Source organism: Diabrotica virgifera, chromosome 7 (genome assembly GCF_917563875.1).
Source record: "Diabrotica virgifera virgifera chromosome 7, PGI_DIABVI_V3a".
In the NCBI taxonomy this organism is placed as follows: Eukaryota; Metazoa; Arthropoda; class Insecta; order Coleoptera; family Chrysomelidae; genus Diabrotica; species Diabrotica virgifera.
In genome coordinates this window covers 205566921-205590822 of record NC_065449.1, presented here as the reverse complement: position 1 = coordinate 205590822, position 23902 = coordinate 205566921, and the positions used below count along the sequence as shown (strand labels likewise).

Below are 23902 nucleotides of genomic sequence, written 5' to 3'. Positions count from 1 at the left end.
AAAATTGTAGCGAACTTTGAGCTTCACATTACAAAATTAGTTAGAATGTTACAGGGTGTTCCATAGCATAGTGGCAGACCAAACTTAAGTTTTTTTAAATGAAACACCCCATATTTTATTTTATATCCGAAATCTTCTTAACTTCCCCATCACAAAAATATAAAGGTTTGTTATATTATACAGGGTATTTACAAAGTTATAACCAATGTTCTATGAAAATCGTAATAAGTTCAGCTCCCTGTACAAATAAAAATAAGCACAACAGCAATGGTTTATTGGTGCCATATTTTTTTGTTGAATGTCAAAATTTATAAAAATGGTTGATATTACTAATTTTCTTTATATCGAATACAGGGTGAGTCAAAACGCAAGTACATTATTTTCTCAATAACACTATTTTAAATAACCTGCTCTGAAAAATTAAAATATCTCGAAAACTAACAAATTTAGGCATAAGGAATATTACACAAAAATTAAAGTACGGTAATACTTTTCGATGGTGATATGTGATATAAAATACAGGGCGTTCTATTTCAAATTTCTGAGAAAAGAATGTACTTGCGTTTTGACTCACCCTGTATTCGATATAAGGAAAATTAGCAATATCAACAATTCTTAAAAATTTTCACACTCAACAAAAAAATATGGCACCAATAAACCATTGCTGTTGTGCTTATTTTTATTTATACAGGAAGCTGAACTTGTTAGATTTTCATAAAAAATTGGTTATAATTTTGTAAAAGCCCTATATAACATAACAAACCTTTATATTTTTGTGACGGGGAAGTTAAGAGGATTTCGAATATAAAATAAAATATACGTTGTTCCATTTAAAATAACATAAGTTTGGTCTGCCACTATGTTATCGAACACCCTGTAATATTCTAACTAATTTCGTAATGTGAAGCTGAAAGTTGGCTACAATTTTTGTTATTACCTTTTATTGCTATCTATTACTATAGCGGATCTACTGAGCTTTATCACACTCATCAATCACCCTGTACATTGAATTTAAATTATTTTAAGACGAAAAATTTTTTTGTTATTACATTTTAAACCACAGAAATGGCTGGCAATTATAGTTTATATATATTATTGTGTATCAATTTATCAATCAAAGATAGAATAAAAACTTTATTAATTTTAATATAACGCGGGCACATAAATTTGATACACCCTGTATATTGATTTGTAACTATTTATTATAAATAGTTTTTAAGAAGTGGGTTATCGTTAATGAGTTTTTTTTCCCTGAAAGTGATATGAATAGACAATAATTGTTCAGGGTATTTGGAGATTATAACGGTGTTTTGTTATGCACGAGGCCAAAAGCCACAGGTAATGATATCTTTAGAAAATAATGTAAAAGAAAGTTTGGAATTTTAATCTCTTTTTGTTTAACCCCGAGTAAATTTTGTAGAATTTCCCGAAAGTAATTATTATGATAATAGGAATATTTTTGAAAGTATGAGTAGGTTTTTTCGAATGAAAAAAAGAATGAGGAAGAAGAAATGTCTCTGATTGGTTTGGCAATTTGGAATGGGAAGGAGAGAAGGTTGAATTTTCAGATAGTTTTGGAAAGAGGGATTATTATGTGATCGACATCGCTGAAGAGCAGTCAACGTTTTCGTAGATAGTAAAAAAGCAAGTACCAGTGTTTGTTTCATAGTGGAGAGAGGAGCTGAAAAGTGGAACGAGAGACAGATCAAATTGAGAAGAAATACCTCTTTGCTTCTGTATTATTGTGAGAAGGAGAGGGGAGAATTTTGGAGTTGTTTGAATCGAGTACTGGTTAAAAGAGGCCTGGCTCGTTGTTTCTTTGGAGAATTAGTGCTGGTATGCTGCTGGATTGAAGCTTGAGAACGGAGAGGGCTTTGATGGGTAGCCTAACATAGTCAACAAGGGAGAGCTGTTTGGGTCAAGAGGAGACATCATTGTGAGTGAAGCAAAAGGTTAGTCAATTTATGTGAAAGATTTTTTTTATGTTCGGAAACTAAAATTTTGAGTAAAAGCATATGAATTAAGATTCCAATATTTCAAAAATTAAATAGGAAGTATAAGTAATTTTGCGAATACCTAAATTTGTTTGTTTAGCTTGTTTTATCAAAGTCATCGGGAACAAACCGATAAATTTTTATTTGAACTAGAATAAATTTAAGTGGTAAAAATTTCATTCGGACAGCTATGTCCACAGGTTTTAATTGATCGATTTTTAGAGTATTGATTTTGATAATAAAAGATATTTCTGTATGCTTATTTTATATTTCTATTTATTTCCCTTTCCTATTTTTCTTCCGATAAGAACCAACTAAGAGATACTGAAACCACGAGAGAAGATAAGTATAACATAAGATAATTTAGATATTTTTTGTATTATAAAAAGGCACCCTGAGATCTTTTTTTTAATTTTTTTGTATGATTTGCGACAATTGGATAATTGATTAAATAATTAATTGGAGTAATCAAATAAAGACTAATTGATATAAAAGCAATAAAAAGTAGATCATAACAATATATAAACAATATATCAATGTCTGGCAATATTTATAATAATCATTAAAAAGTAATGACAAAAAAATTTTTCTTACAATAATTTTAAATTCGATATATTTACCTGTACAACTGTGCTGCGCAGTAATGAACGCAACCTGTATCAGTAGCCAGATGGCCGGTACGGTGTTCGAGGAAGCATAGGGAATAATATATTAAAGAACCAGTTGTCTTAAAATACTTTTTTCCGACGTTGCTAGTAGCTCTTGGTCCATTAAGAGATCTCAAGGAAAGTGTAATACAACGCAGAGGATGAAATATTCAGTATTAACTTTGATTTTTTATGTTAATTTACTTTTATATTCATTACATGACTTTCATTCATAACATGCTTTCTCACATACAATATTAAGTTATTTTTGTTATGTCCTTTAATTACTAACTTTACAAATATTGGTGTCATTGCATTAAAAATGACGCCTGTTCACAGTATTTTACTTATGTGGATAGACACTTGGCAAACAGCGTAGTCAAAAAATATAATATAATTTTCGATTTTGCAAAACCACTCACATGAATAATATTATTTAGTAATAAGAACCAGGGTTAGCAGGTTTAAACGAACATGCTTGAAACGTAGGTTTAAACCAACTGGTTTTTTTAAGAAAAAACCAAACTGGTTTAAACCAACTGACTTTTTTAAGAAAAAAAAAACAATTTTGTGTTTTTATTGAAAGTTTTTAATACATCTGCCGGAAATGAAGAAACTAAAGATAAATAAATTCTAGTTTTGTATTTTCGAACTTAGTTTTTTGAATATTATTACGTTCAAAGATGTTTTTTGTTATATTAATAATTTTTTGTGTGTGTAAATAAAATTAAAAGTTGTCTTAATAATTTTTTCATTGTTTATTACTATTATGTTATAAAATAATGTACTTATTTTTTGAAGTATTTAGACTTATAATACTTTGTATCAATTAACCTGATTTAAACTAAAAAGCCTTTTTTTTTGTGTTTTTTGAAGAAAAAAAAACGTTGGTTTTTGCCAACCCTGATAAGAACCGAAATATTTTTAGCGGCGAGTATATAATTTTACTTACCTTATGTGTATTCCTATGTTTAAGGACATTTATATCAGTCTTCTTGCCTTTACTCTTGCCTTTAGATATCAAATTTTTATTAATAGTTTTTATATGATGCTTCTGTTTCAATTTCTTTTTCCTTCTCTCTCGTTTTTTGTCAGTTTTAGATTTTTCAGATGCGCCTAAAACAAAAATGATGTTATTAAAAGTATTACTGATAAATATTATCAAATCATATTATGAGGCCTATAGAATCAAAACCTACTAGATCCATAGCTTGAAATTTTATCAGCAGGCAAAAAAAAAACATTAAAAATGTAAATGTTCCAAAAATTATCCGGCATTTCTCAATCAAAAGGGCATCAATAAAATCATAAAATGGCACACTAATTTGTCATTTTTCTGCATGCCTATTACATCTTCAGAAATTTGTACTATTAGTTTGGATTTAGCAGAACCAAAAATTTAGGATTTAGCAGGTTTTGATTCTGATGGGCTCATATTATAGTGCATTAAAAATGTTATGATATATTAAAGTAAAAATGAATCTATATTTCCCTACACCCCGCCATAACTTGACAACGACTTTACAGATTTCATTCATCTTTTTTTTATTTTCTAACACTGTGTAGAAGACTCTTAAAGAAATATAAGAAAATTGCACAGAAACTTAAAAAATTTCATCAAACAACAAATTTCACATTGGGGAGCGATTCTCTGGCGGAGAGAAACTTTTGTTTTTTAAATTCATTAAATCATTACAACAACCAATGAAATTAAAATGAAATAAAAAATATGATGAAATTGTAACGAAAAAGGTAAAAGCAACAATTTTCGCAGAACTAATTTCTTTACTTTTTACTACGACAACGAGAAACGAATGAAACGATACTTATTCTCAACAACGTGATCTAAAGCTGCCATTATTACCACAAATGGTTCTATTATAGTTCATCTCCTGCTAATAATTTATGAGTTATGCCAATTGAATGTTCTTATACAGTGATGAGCGCGCCAATAACTGGCAAAATTAACATTACATTACATAGTTTTCCACCTTTAGACGTCTGTGACAGGAGTATTTTATAAAATTCTCCTGTCACAGTTATTCTAGGAAATGAAGCATTTTGGCTCGCAATTTTTTCGTCCAGCATGGATTTACTTGAAATTTTCACAGATGGTAGGGAATAGTCCAAGGATCATTTTCTATATCATGCCGCTGTACGCTAAAACCTTGGGGTGGTTGCCACCCCATCTCGGGGGCGGGAATTTTTTATTACATTTTAACCATGTAAATCGATGTAAATGGTAATTCTAAGAAAAAAACGTTTTTTAAATTTTCTTCGTAAAAGTAATATTTTTCGAGTTATTCGCGCTTGAAAGTAACAGTTTTTCGATGAAAAAATCGACATTTTTAGAGGGTTTTTTGAGAATACCTCGAAAAATATGCATTTAATCAAAAAAACTGTAGATATCAAAATTGTATCTTTTAGTAACACAAACCCAATTCTTTTTCTGTAATATCTTTAAGACCAATACAAACCGAGATACGGCATGTTAAAATTTATCTTTTTTCGTCAAATGCATAATTTGAAATATTCAAAGTAAAATAACGGAAAAACTTTGCATTTTTGGAGGAAAACTTAAATAATCTTTTTTTAAGTATACAGTTAGTCCTTTCAAAAAATAATAATAAAAAGTTTTTAGCCTGAAAATTCAGCGACTTATGATCAAAAAAAGATCGGTACCTGCTTTTCTCTATGAAAAAATCAGTGAAAACAACCCCCTAACTACCCTCCTAATTAAAAATTGGTCTTCACCATTCTCTAATTCCTTTTATATTTGTATTATCAATACACCCAAGAAGTTTTACATATTTAGAAGGCCTAATTTTAGAAAAATTGGAGTTTAAAGAAAAATTAATTTTTTGGAATTTCCCATTTTTCACCTTTTACTTCAAAATATCTCCGAAAATACTGGAGATACAAAAAAAAATGATGGACTACTAAATTGTAGCTTTTTTAATTACTAAAATTTCCTTGGGCATAGATCTTCATTACAGTGAACAGTTAGCAAGATGTAGCTATTTAAACCTCTACTTACGAGCAAACACCCCTTTATTCGAGCCCTTTAAACCCACCCTAATTAAAAACTAAGGGATCTTACCGAATTTAGTTTACACAATCTTATAACTCTTCAAAAATCCTACGAATTCATTTTTGAAAAAACTTTTTATCGCCAAAAATAAAGGAGCTATTTTTTAAAAACGATTTTTTTTTCGAAAAATTCGGATAGTCCGCTTATGCATAATTTTCAATGTATGTATAATACCACAGAACCGGTTCGTATACTGGAAGATGACTAAAAAACTATTTGTATTTGTACATATTTGTAAATTCGTATTTTTGTGTAAATAAATGTTTTTGTAATTCTTTAATTCTACTATTTTTCTGTATAGATCTGTTAAAATATCTACTTATAAAAACTGTAATGTTATTAAGGGTAGTTTTTAAGGATTGAAATATTATAATATATCCTAAAGTATAAAACAATCATTATTCAACCAATCTAAACCAAATTTTACCCATATTAAAGTTTACAATGTTTTTATATAATTTTTGATAATAAGGGGTAATTTACACCCCTAAAAATAATCAACGCCCTTAAGCATGATGTAGAATATGAAGTAAAGGGTGAGATGATCCTAATCCCAAATTTTTATGTAAATCGATGCAAGCTGAAATTATTATTTTAGGACAAGTAAATTTTTTATATATAGCTCCAATTGTGGTTTTAAGGGTTGAAATATTATGATATTATATCTTAAAGCATAAAACAATCATTCTGTAACTAATAAGAACCAAATGTTGACAATATTAAAAGTTTAAAATGTTATTTTATAATTTTTTACAATTAGGGGTAGTTTTCACCCTTAAAAAAACCGAAGCGTACAACAGCTCAATATAGAAAATGAACTAGAGAGTGAAATGAGCCTAATCCCAAATTTTTGTACAAATCGATGCTGGACGAAAAAATTGCGAGGTTTTGCCATTTTTTCAGCTTCATTTCCTCGACTAAGTGACAGTTGTCATAACGCTCTGATACGTCTAAAGGTGGGAAACTATGTATTGTAATGTTAATTTATACGTTTATATCGATAATTTCCACCTCTACTAGGTTCGTCTCTTTTCACTTCCCAATGTATTATGTTATCCATATTTTGCGTTATTTTACCAGTTGTCAGCGCGCTCATCACTATATTTCCTATATAATCAATGATCTTGAGAAAGAACTACTACAACACATACTAATACCCAAGGCTGTGGGTGAAAAAACGTGATATAATTCAGGAATTCTTGAAACCTATCAGGTGTTGTAAAGGACGATGCCAGGAATAACTTCTACTAAAATGTAACCAAAAATATTGTGCGTTTTTTTTATTGCGATTTTCATTTGCAATTTGCAATTTTTAAAGATTTTTAATTTTGCATCTTAGGATATTGATTTTAGAGAAAAACTTTTTAATAGAAAGTTGTAGTAAACTAAAAAATCTATAATTTGAGCTATGGTAAGTTTAATTTCGTTTATTGGTTATTGCAAAACAGCCTGCGAAAGGTCCAAAATGGCCGTTTTTTACAATTGCATTATTTATTGTACAAATATTTTTTTTTATTTTTTAAAGCTTTAAAATGAAGATCTTTCAATTCCAAACATAAAAAAAAATTGTAAAGCTAGGTTAACGAATTTGTTGCTTAGATATTATACATTGTTTATCCCAAGAGGTCAAATGTCGAAGGCTATAACTTTTTGAAAAAAAAATCGTAGAGAGTTAGTGAAACATGCAATCTCCTTCTAAAGAGTTATATTTTCATATTCTGATGTAAATAAATGCGTAAAACATTTTTAAACCTCTAATTTTTGGGTTTGAAAATAAGGGGACAAATTTCGTTATAAACATTTAGAGCTGAAGCGGCCCTGTACATCCTATGAGCTTTTAACTTACAGTTGCTGAAGACGAAACGAAGATTTATAAAAAAATAGAAAATGTCGCCAACATCCAAAACGGATAGTCACTACAAGAAGAAAAAGTTTTATATTGTATAATAAGAAGTAACATTATTATTATTATATTTATATAACAATGAAAAGATTAAAATATAGTTATATATTTCATTATATATTATGTATCATTTTTGTAATATTATTTCTTCAAAAATGATATTCCACATATTAAAGTTTATCAAGAAAAACAAATATATTGTATTTGATTTTCTTGATAAACTTTTATATGTGAAATCTCATTTTTGAAGAAATAATATTACAAAAATGATACATAATATATAATGAAATATATAACTATATTTTTAATTTTTTCATTGTTATATAAATATAATAATAATAATGTTACTTCTTATTATACAATATAAAACTTTTTCTTCTTGTAGTGACTATCCGTTTTGGATGTTGGCGACATTTTTTATTTTTTTATAAATCTTCGTTTCATCTTCAGCAACTGTAAGTTAAAAGATCATAGGATGTACAGGGCCACTTAAGCTCTAAATGTTTATAACGAAATTTGCCCCCTTATTTTCAAACCCAAAAATTAGAGGTTTAAAAATGTTTTACGCATTTATTTACATCAGAATATGAAAATATAACTCTTTAGAAGGAGATTGGATGTTGAATGTAGTAAATAGACTGTATATTATAATGGTAATATTATTAAATTGTTTTATGTCAAAATTTAATACAAGTTATGTAAAAATTTTCCGAGCGAACGGAATTGAAGCGAGCCGGGCGATTTGCAAAATTCGGCCGCTCGCAAAAGCACCGATTTTAAAAATAATTGTTAATAATTAAGTGTAATTATATTTTATAATAATTTTTATTTTAAGATAATATAAGTCTTTCTTTAGTCAATGACTGTAAAATAATTTCTTAATTGTTATAAATAAAGGCACTACGATTTAAGAAAAAAAAAACAATTATCTCGGCTTCAGTTGGTTGTAGAAAATTTTTATTTTTTTATAAATCTTCGTTTCGTCTTCAGCAATAATAATCTGTAAGTTAGAAACTCATAGGATGTACAGGACCGCTTCAGCTCTAAATTTTTATAACGAAATTTGCCCCCTTATTTTCAAACCCAAAAATTATCTCGGCTTCAGTTGGTCGTAGAATTTTTTTATTTTTTTATAAATCTTCGTTTCGTCTTCAGCAACAATAATCTGTAAGTGAAAAACTCATAGGATGTACAGGGCCGCTTCAGCTCTAAATGTTTATAACGAAATTTGCCCCCTTATTTTCAAACCCAAAAATTAGAAGTTTAAAAATGTTTTACGCATTTATTTATATCAGAATATGAAAATATAACTCTTTAGAAGGAGATTGGATGTTTCACCAACTCTCTACGATTTTTTTTTTAAGTTATAGTCTTTGACATTTGACCTCTTGGGATAAACAATTTATAATATCTAAGCAACAAATTCGTTAATCTGGCTTCACAATTTTTTTTTATGTTTGGAATTGAAAGATCTTCATTTTAAACTTTAAAAAATAAAAAAAATTATTTGTACAATAAATAATGCAATTGTAAAAAACGGCCATTTTGGACCTTTCTCAGGCTGTTTTGCAATAACCAATAAACGAAATTAAACTTACCATAGCTCAAATTGTAGGTTTTTTAATTTACTACAACTTTCTATCAAAAAGTTTTTCTCTAAAATCAATATCCTAAGCTGCAAAATTAAAAATCTTTAAAAATTACAAATTTAACAAATGAAAATCGCAATAAAAAAAGCGCACAATATTTTTGGTTACATTTTAGTATAAGTTATTCCTGGCATCGTCCTTTACAACACCTGAGAGGTTTCAAAAATTCCTGAATTATATCCTGAAATTGACCTATTTTTCACCCACAGCCTGGGGTATGACGAAACATGATGACTAGGCAAGAATTAAAGATTTCATACAATGGTTCAGAAAAGTAAAGAACCAAGTGAAAATTGGAGAACAGTAGAAACAATAGATAAAGGAGGAGTTCAACTTGTACAAACACTGAACTAGACCACTCCAGTAATTAAGAAACAGAATTATATGTTATTGCAGCTATCAAAAGTCTCTCTAATCGTCATTTATTACAGTTAAAGTTTCAGTTCTGGACCTCTGTTATTAGATATTATTGTATCATACGGGATAAAATGTGAATCAAGATGTGAAGAGTTTTACGTACCTAAAATATCTCCTTTTGTTTTGTTTCTAATTTCTTCTGGTGCCAACAAGGAAGCTTCATTAGCAGTTACAGGAGCAACTTCTTCCATAGTAATTGCAGGCATATTATTTACTACTCTCATCTCAGGAAGAGCTGGTTTTGGTGTGAAATGGAAATTGGAAAGTGCATCTAATTTATTAAAGAGATCCCTCATCAGAACTTTAATGTCCCTGTGTAAACGAGGCTCTTCTTCTTCTTTATCGGCATTAGCAGGATCTGAAAACTGATATGGTAGAAGAAAAGAAAAAACACAATATAAATGATGGATTCAACCGTTATGGAAGTTAAAAGTTCACTTTATCTAACAATAAAACACTGAAAATCTTTTGTTTCCAATACTTCCACAAAAATTTTTATGTCACTACAACTGTTTTGACAGAGTACTTGTTGAATTGGTGTATCTTTCTTTAAGCTTTAAACAAGTCACTGGGTGTCTATACAGGGTGTTAGTAAATAAGTATCACAAAGTTTGAGGGGTAATTCTACATGAAAAAATAATGACAGCTTGCTCTATAAACATATGTCCGCAAATGCTTCGTTTTCGAGATACGGGGTGTTGAAAGTTTTATTTCAAACTGCCAATTTATTTATTGCTCTAAGACCGCTTGGGCTATGAAAATTAAATTTGGTGGATGTTAAGAGGTTGTTATTACGCATTTTTTGACATACAACTAAGAATTTTGTATTCATCATTGGCGCGCATACGGGTAATCGTCTGATTTTTTTTATAATCATTTATTTATTTTTTTTATGTAATTATGATTATTTACAATCTACATCAATAAAAGAGTATTAAGTAAATTTGTTCCATGTTTTTGGGCATGAAGAAGAGACTTCCAATGATGTCTCATCTTATTCTATTTATGTTTAAGTTTTAAAATAGGTCCTGAGGTCAGGTTCGATCTAGTCTCCTTGTGGCAGGGCCATTATGGAATAATTCCCTTACTAACTCATTGTCATGGTGGATGGTACGCTCGTTCTGTGATTCAGATGCTCGATGGATTTCTTCTCTGATGAAAGGTATATTTAAGTCTTCGTGAAGTGTTTGATTAGTTACATACCATGGTGCATCCACTATTGATCTTAGAACTTTAGACTGAAATCTTTGGATGATATTGAGTGATGTTGACTTTGCACAGCCCCAGAGGTGTGGTCCGTAGTACCAAATAGGTTTGAGTATTGTTTTGTACAGAAGAATTTTGTTTTGGATGTTGAGTTTTGATCTGCGTCCAAGGAGCCAATACATTTGCCGAAATTTCAAGTCTAGTTGTCTTCTTTTCGTCTGTATATGTTTTTTCCAAGTAAGACGTTCGTCAAGATGGAGGCCAAGGTATTTAGCGTCTGTTACTGTTGGTATTCGTACATTTTCCATTCTTACAGGTGGGTACGTGTTGTGACGGTTTGTAAACGTTATTTGAGATGATTTTGTTTTATTTACTTTTGTTCGCCATTTTGTGTACCACTCACTGAGTATGTCCAGATGGTGTTGCAGGTCTTGTGAGGCTTGTATGTGGTCTTCATTTACAGCGAGTATTGCTACGTCATCAGCAAAGGAAGCGATCGTAGTATTATGAGACTCTGGTATATCGGCTGTGTAGAGTGAGAAAAGCAGCGGCCCGAGAACACTACCTTGCGGAACTCCGGAGTTAATAGGACAGATGCTGGATTGTTGGTCTTTGAATTTTACTGAAAAATATCTATTTGATAAGTAGGATTTGATTAGGAGGAAATAGTTACTAGATAGTGTTAATTTTACTTTGTAAAGCAGACCTCTGTGCCAAACTTTGTCAAACGCTTGTGAGATATCTAGGAATACAGCGTTGCAGTATTTCTTTTCTTCGAGAGTTTTTGATATTTCATTTACTATTCGATGGACTTGTTGTGTAGTAGAGTGGTTTTCCCGAAAACCAAACTGATGTTCTGGTAGTAATGTTAGGAATTCATGATCTGCGTATATTCTTTGTAGCAGAAATCTTTCGAAAACTTTGCTAACGATTGGGAGTAGGCTGCTGGGTCGATAAGATGTTACTTCACTGGGCGCTTTGCCTGGCTTAAGGATCATTATGATTTCTGCAAATTTCCATATTTTTGAAAAGTATGATAAACTTAGCATACGATTAAATATTACTGTTAGCATAATAATGGCTTTACGAGGAAGTTGTTTTAGTACTTGTGCCGAGATTAAGTCATAACCTGGAGCCTTTCGTGAGTTGAGTTTGGTTATTTCTTTCTTGACTTCTATAGGAGTAAAACTTTTGATTGGAAGGGACATTTGACATGCTGCGCTAATTAGTTCTTCCACTTCTTCATCAGGGTCTGGTGGCTCGGTTTGAAATACACTCATAAGATGTTCAGCAAAGACGTCCGCTTTTTCTTTGTTGGAACGAGCCCATTCACCATTTGGTTTATGGAGGGGAGGAATAGTTGTGTACGGTTTTTTGAGTTTTTTAGTCGCCTTCCATAGCGTCTGATCATTTGCTGTAAGGTTTGTAATGTAATGTTCGAAGTTTTCGTTGTTTGCAGCTTTGATGGCTACTCCAAGTTGTCTACGTAGTCTATTGTATATATGTTGATCTATGTTGTTTCTAGATCTTTGCCAGTTTCTTCCCGCACGAAGTTTTTCAGCAATAATAATTTATTTTATGATAAAACACCTTTCTAGTCTTTCTTTCATATGGTGCACCATTTTTATGCAAAAAAATAAAACATCTTGGCGAGTATTTAATCAAGAACTTTTCAATACAATAATACTAAACTAGAACAATAACATAAAATAAGACTAATAAGATTTAACTGGGTGCAAAGCTACAGGAAATTTTCAAAATGACCACCTTTAGATGTGACAGAAGAATTTTATATTCATCAATGACGTGCATATGGTAATGGTCTGATTTTTTTCTGTAATGGTCTGATAAAAAGATAAAAATAGTATGCTACTGAGATATGTTAAATTAAAAATTATTTTTGAATTCCTCATTCAATTTGCGACCAAAAATTTTTCTTCACTTTTTTTCATACGAGGCACCGTTTTGATGAAAAAAAAAATAAAACATTAACGTTTACAAAGTATTTGAAATAATATTCGAGATTGAAACGGAATATAGAGGGCAGGTCGAATGCAAGAAAATGACCGATATAAATGGTATAAACAAACATTTAATTGAGGAATAGAACAATACCGATTTGATTTAAAATATTTTAATGTACTCATAATGCTGAAATTTACTAAAAATTTCTTAATAGTGACCAAATTCCATTCAAATAAACAATTTTCTGGTTTGTTTATACCACTTATAGTAGTTTAAATTTAATCCACCAGAGGTCAGCTACTTTGTTTTTCATCGCGAATACATATTATGGAAACTACCTCAAATACTTTGTAAGCATTAAGATGTTTTATTTTTTTGTATAAAAACGGCGCCTCATATGAAAAAAAGGCAAGATATATTTTTTGTCACAAATTACACGAGGAATTCAAAAATGATTTTTAATTTGACATGTCTCAGGGGCATACTATTTTTTTCTTAAAAAATTCAGACTATTACCACTTACGCGTGCCAATGATGAATATACGCGTGAATAATAAAATTCTTCTGTCATCAGTAAAGAAGGTCATTTTGAACATTTTTGTAGCTTTGCACCTAGTTAAAATCTTATTATAATAGTAATATTTTCTGTTATTGTTCTAGTTTAGTATTATTAAATTGGATAGTTCTTGATAATGTATTAGGACTAGGAAATGAAAAATGCGCACCAAGATGTTTTATTTTTTTTTATTTTTATTTATTTTTTAATTATGGTATGCAGCCAGCTACTGGGATTTTTCCATTGATTTTATTTTTTTTTGTATAAAAATGGTGCACCATATGAAAATAAGACAAGAAAGGTGTTTTATCATAAAGGACACCGCACACATCTTATGGAAAATATAATGTCACTCAAATTCAATAAAATTTATACGAATAGATTCGTTTTAAATTAACGGTCAATTCTTATCATTGCGCCAACTCTTAATTATGATTAATTACGGCGCAAATTGCAATTTAAGTTTATCGAAATCACATTTTTGGAGTTCATAAAAGTGTCAGTTACCAATCACTATTGCTCTGAGTGCTATTGGATACAGCTTAAACCCCGCTGGGCCTAAGCGGATTAGTGAAACTAATCCGCTGATTTATGGAGTACAGATAATTTGGGTATTTTGAAATATTTTTTCTCTCTCTAACTTACGTACGTACCCATTTGATTTCAGATTTATTTAAATCAATTTCTGCTCTTATTATTGAAAATTCAGAGTTGGCGCAATGATAAGAATTGACCGTTAATTTGAAACGAATCTATTCATATAAATTTTATTGAATTTGAGTGACATTATATTGTCCATAAGATGTGTGCGGTCTCCTTTAACGTGAAATTTAAAAATCATTTTTAATTTGATATATCTCAGTTGCATACTATTTTTTTCTTTAAAAAAATTCAGACAATTACCTGTATATGCGCCAACGATGATTACAAAATTTATATTTGTATGTCAACAAATGCGCAATAACTACTATCTCAACTAGTCTTAGAGCAATAAATAAATTGGCAGTTTGAAATAAAAATTTTAACACCCTGTATCTCGGGAAACGAAGCATTTGCGGACATACATTTATAGAACAAACTGTCATTATTTTTTCATGTAGAGTTACCCCTTAAAGTTTGTCATACTTATTTACTAACACCCTGTATAGATAAGAGTATGCATTATATCTGTCCACATACTAGAAACCTTTATAAATGCAACTAAAAAACATAGATACTAAAAATAAATTTTTTTATTAAAAAAAGTTATTTAACTCACCCAATGCTGCTTGTTGATCAAGAAACTCCTTTTCATATATCTGTGCTAATGAATGTTTACTCTTTTCCTGGTCTAACAAAAGTTTCTTCTTAAATTCTAGAGGTGTTTCTATAGGTTTTTCTTTCCTCACTACGCTATCAAAAGCCTTGTCTTTGATTCTTTGTCTGATTATGTCTTCTAGCTGCATTGTGGTGTTTTCAGTTATGACAGGTGCTAGAAAAGTTGGAAATGACTATTTGTAACTTACCTATATGAATATAATAGGTGTATAAAACAGTTTTTTTTATAGAAAATCATGATTTTTACATACCTGGTCTAGCAGTTAAGTCAAATTCTACAATTTCCTCCAACAATGAATTTTGTGGCCTATTTTCTGCAAGAATCTCCCCTTTTAGTGTCCAAGGTTTCTCACTAACTGCATTTTCTTCAATTTGTGCAATTTTTTCTTGAAGTCTTTCTTGCCTAAGTTCTAATGAGGACTTCACTTCTTGATTTTCTTCTTCAATGTCCATTTCTTCAAGAAATTTATTCCTTTTTGGCTTAACTTGGACATCAGGATTACTTGGTCTAAAGAAATCCTTAAATTTTGCTGTTCTAGATTTATCGTTTTCTTCATCTGAATCTTCTTCTTCAAACAAATTAATACTATCTAAAAGATTACAATAACATTAGATGAATTCAAATGTGTACCAACTCATGGCAAAATCTATATTCACTCATTAAAAAATGGCAAAATGTAAACAAAAATTGGAAATAAATGGGAACTTGCAAACTTATGATCTTTTGTAGAGGCCATATTGTTGAAGCTACATATCGATGGGTTTTTGACAAAACATCGTAAGCTCCAAAACAAAAATTATGCAGGAGATGACTTTTTCTCCTAACAACTTTTTGGCTAATATAATTAAAATTTTTAAACTATGATAAATTAGTAAATAATCTACTAATCTACTAATTTATCATAGTTTAAAAATTTTAATCATCTCTTGAAAAAGTCATCTCTTGAAAAATGTGCGTTTTGGCGCTTACGATGATTTGTCAAAAACCCATCGATATGTCAAACTGTTTTGACCACCATGGATGGATATAACATGCAACAACTTATGCAAATGATAAAATTTTTGAAGTTTACACTTCTTTAGGCGTGATCAGGAGTAAATTTTTATTATGCTACTTGCATGCGCACACAGACAGTATGGAGTTAGTTGCTAAATCCTTCAAGTTGTGTATATATCAGTGCAAAAAAGGTGTGAAAAGAATATATTAGTGATTTTAGTAAATATATTTATTATAATTTTTGTGTCTTTGGATTTGTTTTCCTCGGGAGTAAGATAATAAGTATTATTAAAACATTTTTAAATTATTACTTCATTTCGTCTATTTGTTACCGTGATTTGTCATTATGTCCGAGAAATCATGTAAATCGAGCGATTGTGGGTCATTGGTAGAGCATTTGACTACAGATCAAGAGGTCCCGGGTTCAAATACAGATGATTCCTATTCTTCTTTTTTCTACTATTTTTGGTATTGTTTTAATAAAAAATTTTGGAAAGTGGTAGGTATTCAAATTAGTTTAATATTTAAATAAAATAAAAATAAACTGTTTAAGGTACCTATATTTATTTTGTTGAAATCACATAATAGAAGTATAACTTCTTATGTGCGTACAAAGTACACACACATTCTTTTTTTATTAAAATGAGTGTTTTGTTCGTATAACATACCAGCAAAGCAAACACAGATGAACAAACGAAGGAACAAATTTGTAGATGTTCGCTCAGTTATTTGTTCTCTGCAAAGTAGGGCCATATACATTGTAGCGAACATTCACATTTGTTGAATCCATCCGCACTGTCAGATACAGAATACAGATAACACTGATTTACTTTGATGATTCACTGATTTACCGACATCGGTTGGAATATGTCCGAACACAAACGAATGCATTCAGCCATGCTTGATTCTCTGTACAAATACATTAATTTTAAAGAACGAATTTGTTTGTGTGTTCACTTTGATTTAAATGCACCTTTATACAATTTAATTTTGGCATTCTGACATACTGTTTTATAAAATAATCCCTTGTTTATATAATTTCACAAATCAAACAATCGAATCCTGCTGAACTGAATATTAATGAGTGCCTTAGTTAGCTTGTTTAGGTATACAATTTTACCTTTATGGTTTTGAAAATATCGTGGGCGTACAAGGAAAATCCACTAACTCCAATTTTTTCAATTTTGACATTTTAACACCATTAAAGCCACAAACATCAATATGTTAACAGGAAAAACCCTATATCTCCAAATTCGTCATCCACCTTACTTAAATCGGTACATTCAATGACAAATAAAATCAACTAACTCCACCTTTTTCTAAGTTTTTATGAATAAAATAATGTTTTTCCAAATATTTTTTGTACATGTAGGTGCACACCACCTGTGGTTAACATCCTTCAAAATCATATCCAGCTACCAAAACTTGAACAGACAGTGTACCCGATTTTTAAGAGGTATGCGATAAAGTATAATAATGTTTAAATGCGTTTTTCTCAAAACTTTACTTTTGTGAGTTAGTGGATTTTCCCAGTATGCCCACAATATGTCAGTCTAACAGACTATGTATACCTTACCATTTGTATAATATTTTTTCACCTTACCACTTACATTTTAAGGAAATAATAATATAGAACAAATTATATCACGCTTCCTTAGAGGTCGGCCTAAAGATTAACATCAACAAGACTCAAATAATGACTAATCTGGTGCTAAATCGTAATATTGTTGTTGATGGAATGGATATTGAGCAGACTGCATCTTATAAGTACTTGGGACATGAAATTCAGTTGGGAAGAGATAACCAGACTTTGCGAGCTCCCACGTTGCATAGAATTAGCCTGGGCAGCCTTTGGTAAACTGAACTATGTAGTTAAATCGAACTTACCCATATGCCTCAAAAGGAAAATCTTTGACCAGTGTGTGTTGCCTGTACTCACTTATGGAGCCGAAACGTTAACACTCACAAAAAGGTAGTTGAACAAGATTTGCGTAATTCAGAGGGCCGAATCCCAAATGAAGAAATACAGTGTAGAACAAAAACAACAGACACTGTTGAAAAAATCAAGTTGCTAAAGTAGAATTGGGCAGGACACGTCTCCAGATTGTCAGACAAGAGATGGACAAAACGTATTGTCGAGTGGAAGCCCCGAGAAGAAGCAGACATCCACCAACCAGATGGGCTGACGCTCTGAAGCATGTTATAGGTAACTGGATGCAAGCCACACAAAACAGAAACAGATGGAAAGAGCTGAGGGAGACCTATGTCCAGCTGTGGACTCGTACGGGTTGATGATGAATATAAAAAGATTGAATAAAAGCTTTACCTTCATCATCCGAATCTGATTCTTCCTCTCCTTCCATTTGTTTTGGTTTTTTATTTGAATTTTCAGGGAGATCTTTTTTCTCTTCGACATTTAAAAAATTTTCCATTTCATCTAGTTTAAAAAATTCATCATCTACAACTGACTTCTTTTTAGAGGTATATATATTTCCATTAATATTATCCACTTCCTCATCATTATTCCCATCTTCTTTTTCTGAAAGATCATCTGATACTCCCGAGTCATCTTTATCTGCTATAAAAGTACTATCTTTATCATCTTCTATCTCATCTCCATCATCATCATAATCATAGCTTGGTTCTTCTTGGACCAAACTTGAAAATACCAGGCTATCCCTATTGAGAATATACTTGGGAAGGTCGCTAAGAGATTTTTGTAAAACACTACTATTTTGTAATTCAATCTCCTGCCAGATTTGTTCAATGTCAAAACCTTTAATCAGTAACTGTGGTAGACCTTTTGAGTTATTTAATTTCTTTTCCTGTGATTTCGAAAAGTCATAAAAATTTTTTATATTAACTTTTACACAATCTGGCACATCACCTTCGGAGCTAAAAAATAAGTCCAATTATTATCTTTATAACATTATAATTGTAATATTTACTTTCATATTAACTTTATAATAATTAATAAAATATGATTATAAACCTTAAACAAGGACCAAATAGAATACAAATTATACATACTTTAAAAACCTTTCTGGCTTATGAGTTAACTGCTGAAATTGTTCCACAATTTCATTTAGATTATCGGCTGGATGAGGCATAATTTTATTAATACTTATATAAATAATATTCTACTTATTTAGAAATATTTTGTCATAATACAAAATATTCAACAAAAATATAGGTATAGGTTAGAATTTTGATTTGTGAACCACGTTTACTTTGACAGTTGACATTCAGATTTGACGGTTCTCCGCCAGATTTTCTCAACACGACTCTACCCTTATCGGCAGAGTCTACGAGAAGTGTACGGTAAATTAAGCTGTAATTACAAAAAAAGAAATACATATGTATGTTCACAGTTTTTTTGCTTATACGAATTGTTGTATAAACCTATATACTGTGTGTATGTCTTTGAACTCACTTTATAACGCTCAAAAAATTACGGGATTTCAATGCATATTTTTTTTATAATTCTCGTTATTCTCGTATCGAATTTACGCGTGAAGTTAGTCGTATTGATGACAGTTGAGAAAACAGGCACCTTTTTGACAAGAACAGTTGGTAAAACGAGAATGCAGCACAACTCATCGAAAGATATTTCATATACACCCAAATCGAATAAAGCCACTTCATCGAAAACCGCAACTCATCAACTAGACATTTCATATACATTCGTTTAAAAATAGACCTGGGCCCGGATTACGTACACTCGATACGCATCGTATCCGCCATGTTTTCCCATAAGGCGCTACAGTAAAACATGGCGGATACGATGCGTATCGAGTGTACGTAATCCGGGCCCTGTTTTCGGATTTCTCTCCAAAATCTATTCTGAAAAAAAAAAAAATTAATCTATTCCATAATTTTGCACCTCACTAGGTACCTATTTGAGAAAGGCACTTTGCCGAAACAGCTCACATTAGCCCGATCAGGGAACGCACAATTTTACGAAAACCTCCATAAAAATTAAGGAAGGATGAAAATTTGGCAATAGCTACCTAGTTGAAATTGTCTATTATTATATAAGAAAAAGTTTACAATTCTACATCCCCTCCATTTTACAAAAATTAAAAAATACGGGGTGAAAATTTTTTTCTCGGGGGTGAAAAAATATACGTTCAAAATAAGTTCGGAATTAGATAAAATGACTATAATTCTAAGTAACTTTTGTTCTATAGAGTTTTTTTACTAAGTCAATACTTTTCGAGTTATTTGCGAGTGAATGTGTTCATTTTTAACCAAAAAAAATGTTTTTGGACGGTCTTTCGGAGATAACTCAAAAAGTAAGTATTTTAGCGAAAAAAATATTCTTAGTAAAAATATAGCTTATAAAAAATTGGAAAAAACGGTGTATGCGTGGAGGTCTGCAGACCCAGTAGAAGCAGAGTTGCAGCTAATGAAATGTAAGTTCTTCTTCGTCAAATTCCAAATCGAATATTTCAATGTCAAATAACCAAAAAACGGAGCACTTTTCGAAGAAAATTCAATTCAACTTTTTTAAAGTGTTTAAAAAAAGGTTTATTTTTGTTTTTTAAAAAAACTTCTAACATTAAAAGTAAGTTTGAGTTACGCTCAAAATATTGTTGGTCCCCTTTATTTTTTTGGTAAAAAAATGGCGAAAACCCCTTAACTAGTTTCTCAAATAAAATTAATCGTTACCGCTTTACAAGTTACTTTACTTATGTATTGTTTATATTATCTATAAGTTTCATTGGTCAAAGCGCTCAGTTTTGAAAAAAATTGGGTTTAAAATAAAACATTTTTTTTAATTTTGAAAAAAAATCGTAATTGTTTATGGAATTAACTTAAAAACAATTAGGAATACCAAAAATCTCAAAGAGTAATAAAATGTACATTTTGCTTTTCTGAATATTTTGATTTTTTGCTTTCTTGTTATACAAGATATTATTAGATATTATATATACAAGAAAGATACAAGATATTATATTATACTGTAACTTCTGATTTGCTTACGATAAAAACCTGGTCTGACTCTAATTTACTCTCTTTTAACGTGGATAAGACAGTAGCATTATCCTATAAAAGTGCTCTTCAACCCCAGCTTGTTAATAACATCCAGATCTCTACCATTGATTCTGTAAAATTTCTTGGTATTTTTTTAGAAAGCAACCTCAAATGGTCCCTTCATATCGATTTGTTAAGTAAGAAACTCGCCTCAGCCTGCTATGCTATAAGATCTGTTTCGAAAGAACTCAATTTAGTATCTTCTAAACTAACATATTTTTCCTTGTTCGAGGCTCATCTTCGATATGGTCTTCCTTTTTGGGGTTCTAGTACAGCTGCCCAATTAGATGTTATTTTTAAATTACAAAAAAGAGCAATAAGGTATCTGTTTGGCCTCAGAAGAACAACACATTGCAGAAGTTACTTCAAAGATCACGGCATTTTAACCCTTTATATATTTTATATATTTTAGAAACTGTTTGCTTAATTCGTAAACACATGCATGTCTTTCCAGCAAGGCCTCATCATGACTACTCCACCAGAAATTCAAATTTTGATGTCTATTTACCGATCCCGTCCTCTGAGTTAGTAAAGAAATCTATATTATATTCCGCAAAAAAACTATACAACCATCTTCCTTTACAACTCAAATCTGCAACATCTTTCCCCAAGTTCCGTAAAATGACAAAAGCTCATCTATCTAAAAGACCATATTATTCAGTAGAAGAGTTTCTTAATGACTAACTAAGAAATTACAGTAATGTACAAGTAACCAAACTTATCTATATTTGGGTGTCACATGCAGCAGCTTAAACTTATTAGTTCCTATGTTTATAAATAGTTTACTTTGTTGTATGTTCACTTTGCAATTTCTATAAATTGTTGCAATATATCGATTTTGTTTTTTTTTTCTTTACTTTATTAACTTATATTTTGTATTTATGTATATTTTTTTTATATTGACGATTTATCAAATTTCAGAAAATTGTATTTGTTATTGTTATTGACTTTAATTAAGCTTTGTCCATAAAATTTGTATAATTTTCAGTGACAATAAAGTATATTTCTATTCTATTCTATTCTACAAAAATTGGTTATGCTATGGCTGTTCAAAATTTACCTAAACTCGTGATATAGTTACTCGTTCAAGCCATTTTAACTACAGCTTTTTCAAAACGAAGCACTTTGAACGGATGAAACTTACAGATCATATAAATAATACTTAGACAAAGTAACTTGTGAAGTGGTAATGTTAAAACGTATATGTGATGTTAATTAGGGGTGATTTTCGCGATTTTTTTACCAAAAAATAAAAGTGACCAACAATATTTGGAGCGTAATTCACTTACTTTTAATGATACAAGTTTTTTTTTAAACAAAAATAAACCTTTTTTTAAACTCTTTAAATAGTTAAAATGAATTTTCCCCTAAAAGTGCTCCATTTTTGGGTTATTTCACATTGAAATATTCGATTTGGAATTTGACGAAGAAGAACCTACTTTTCATTAGCTGCAACTCTGCTTCTACTGGGTCTACAGACCTCATGTATACACCATTTTTTTCAATTTGTGATGGGCTATATTTTTGCAAAGAATATTTTTTTCGCTAAAATACTTACTTTTTGAGTTATCTCCGAAAAATAGTCCAAAAACATGTTTTATTTTGTTAAACATGAACATATTCACTCGCAAATAACTCGAAAATGTATTGACTCAGTGAAAAAACTCTATAGAAGAAAAGTTGTTTAGAATTAGTCATTTTATCCAATTCCGGACTTATTTTGAATGTTTTTTCTCATCTTCGAGAGGGGGGTATTCCCCTCCATTTTTGGAGGGGAATAACTTTTTCTTATATTTAAGAAAAACTTTTTCTTATATAATAATAGACAATTTCAACTACCTATTCCCAAATTGTCATCCTTCCTTTATTTTTTTGGGGGTCAGATTGTTCTTTGATCGGGCTACATAGTATAATAAATTTTGTGGAAGTATCCAAAACCATCAGTGGCGTACTGAGCATGGTTCCGCGGGTTCTGCGGAACCAGGGCCCGGGCCCTGTAGGCTCTAACCCGATTTTTGCTCCTTTTTTTTAATTTGATGGGGATATTTTGAAATAAACAAGTATACACTAGAAAATGTAACTGCTTAATATTTTTTTTTGTGTAGGTATAATACTATAACGAGACTATTGTAATTACTTATAATTACAATAAAACTAGCGGTTCGTATTTATATACGACTTTATTATTTATTTATACAAGTTTACTTTACAAACTTTAGCTTAAGACTAAAACTCTATTCACAAAAATTATGCCTTATATATCCTAGTCGTTATTCTCGATCATTCCGGGCTAAGCCAGCTCTCCGACTATCGTGTGACCTTCCAACAACCGCGCATCGGTTCCACGTATAGCGTGCTTCGATCTAGACTTTTCTCGGCTTACGCCTTGCGGCTGGTGACTCATTGTTTTGCTACATTGCTCCCCTCTTAAGATCTGAGCGTCCCGATCAGCAACTCTAGATGAAGGCCCAGGATGGCGGAATCTACACGACTCTCCAGCTTTGCATACACCCTTCAAGAAGAAATAGCAGTCTACTGTCTTTGAAGGGTATGACATCTTCGGGTTCATGCAACACACAGTAATTCGTACGCCAGTTTCTCTGAAGATCACTTCAAGCATGCTTCTCACAATCTTCCAATCCAGATTTTCTACTGCATGGCCTATTTTTGGTATAGCCAAATCTTTGATGTCATAATTACACACGATTTTCTTCAAATTAGTTAGAGCACGCCATATGTTCTCGTAGCTTGGCGTGTCCGTATAAGACTTCCTGGTCACTATATACAGCAAAGATCGAGGACCATCTTCCAATCGCAATACTCTTCCAATTTTAGGTTGTTGATTCCTTAACTCGTCCAGGCGGCCGAACTTTCTATTGAATACGGACGAGATTCCTTTAGTCATCTCGAGGTCTTGGGCAACACAGTGGGCTAGAGAGACGTTTTCTGGAACACCAAACAGATCTTGCTGAACTTCTGTGGTCACGCCGAATCTAGCACTCTTTCTTTCTGCGTAATTTGACATAAATTCCTTAAAACTTGGCTGTGGTGCATCTTTCATCTCCTGTTGGAGGACTCGGGCTTCCTCTGTTTCATTTGAGCCAGCATATGGTGCAAGACGAT

The 23902-nt window shown here is 31.0% G+C and overlaps 1 protein-coding gene across 1 annotated transcript in view; it reads right to left on the bottom strand.

The window, feature by feature from the left end:
* The window catches only part of LOC114339051 (U3 small nucleolar ribonucleoprotein protein MPP10), a 31238-nt gene extending 12210 nt beyond the window's left edge, over nucleotides 1-19028 (bottom strand). Inside the window, exons 1-6 of the mRNA XM_028289677.2 lie at nucleotides 18773-19028; nucleotides 18069-18637; nucleotides 14997-15335; nucleotides 14687-14899; nucleotides 9805-10059; nucleotides 3594-3757 (exon numbers count right to left, since the gene is read on the bottom strand). Of these exons, the coding sequence (XP_028145478.1) occupies nucleotides 3594-3757; nucleotides 9805-10059; nucleotides 14687-14899; nucleotides 14997-15335; nucleotides 18069-18637; nucleotides 18773-18852 (1620 nt within the window). The 5' untranslated portion in view covers nucleotides 18853-19028. The remainder of the gene's footprint in view (nucleotides 1-3593; nucleotides 3758-9804; nucleotides 10060-14686; nucleotides 14900-14996; nucleotides 15336-18068; nucleotides 18638-18772) is intronic.
* Nucleotides 19029-23902: the final 4874 nt, after the last annotated feature.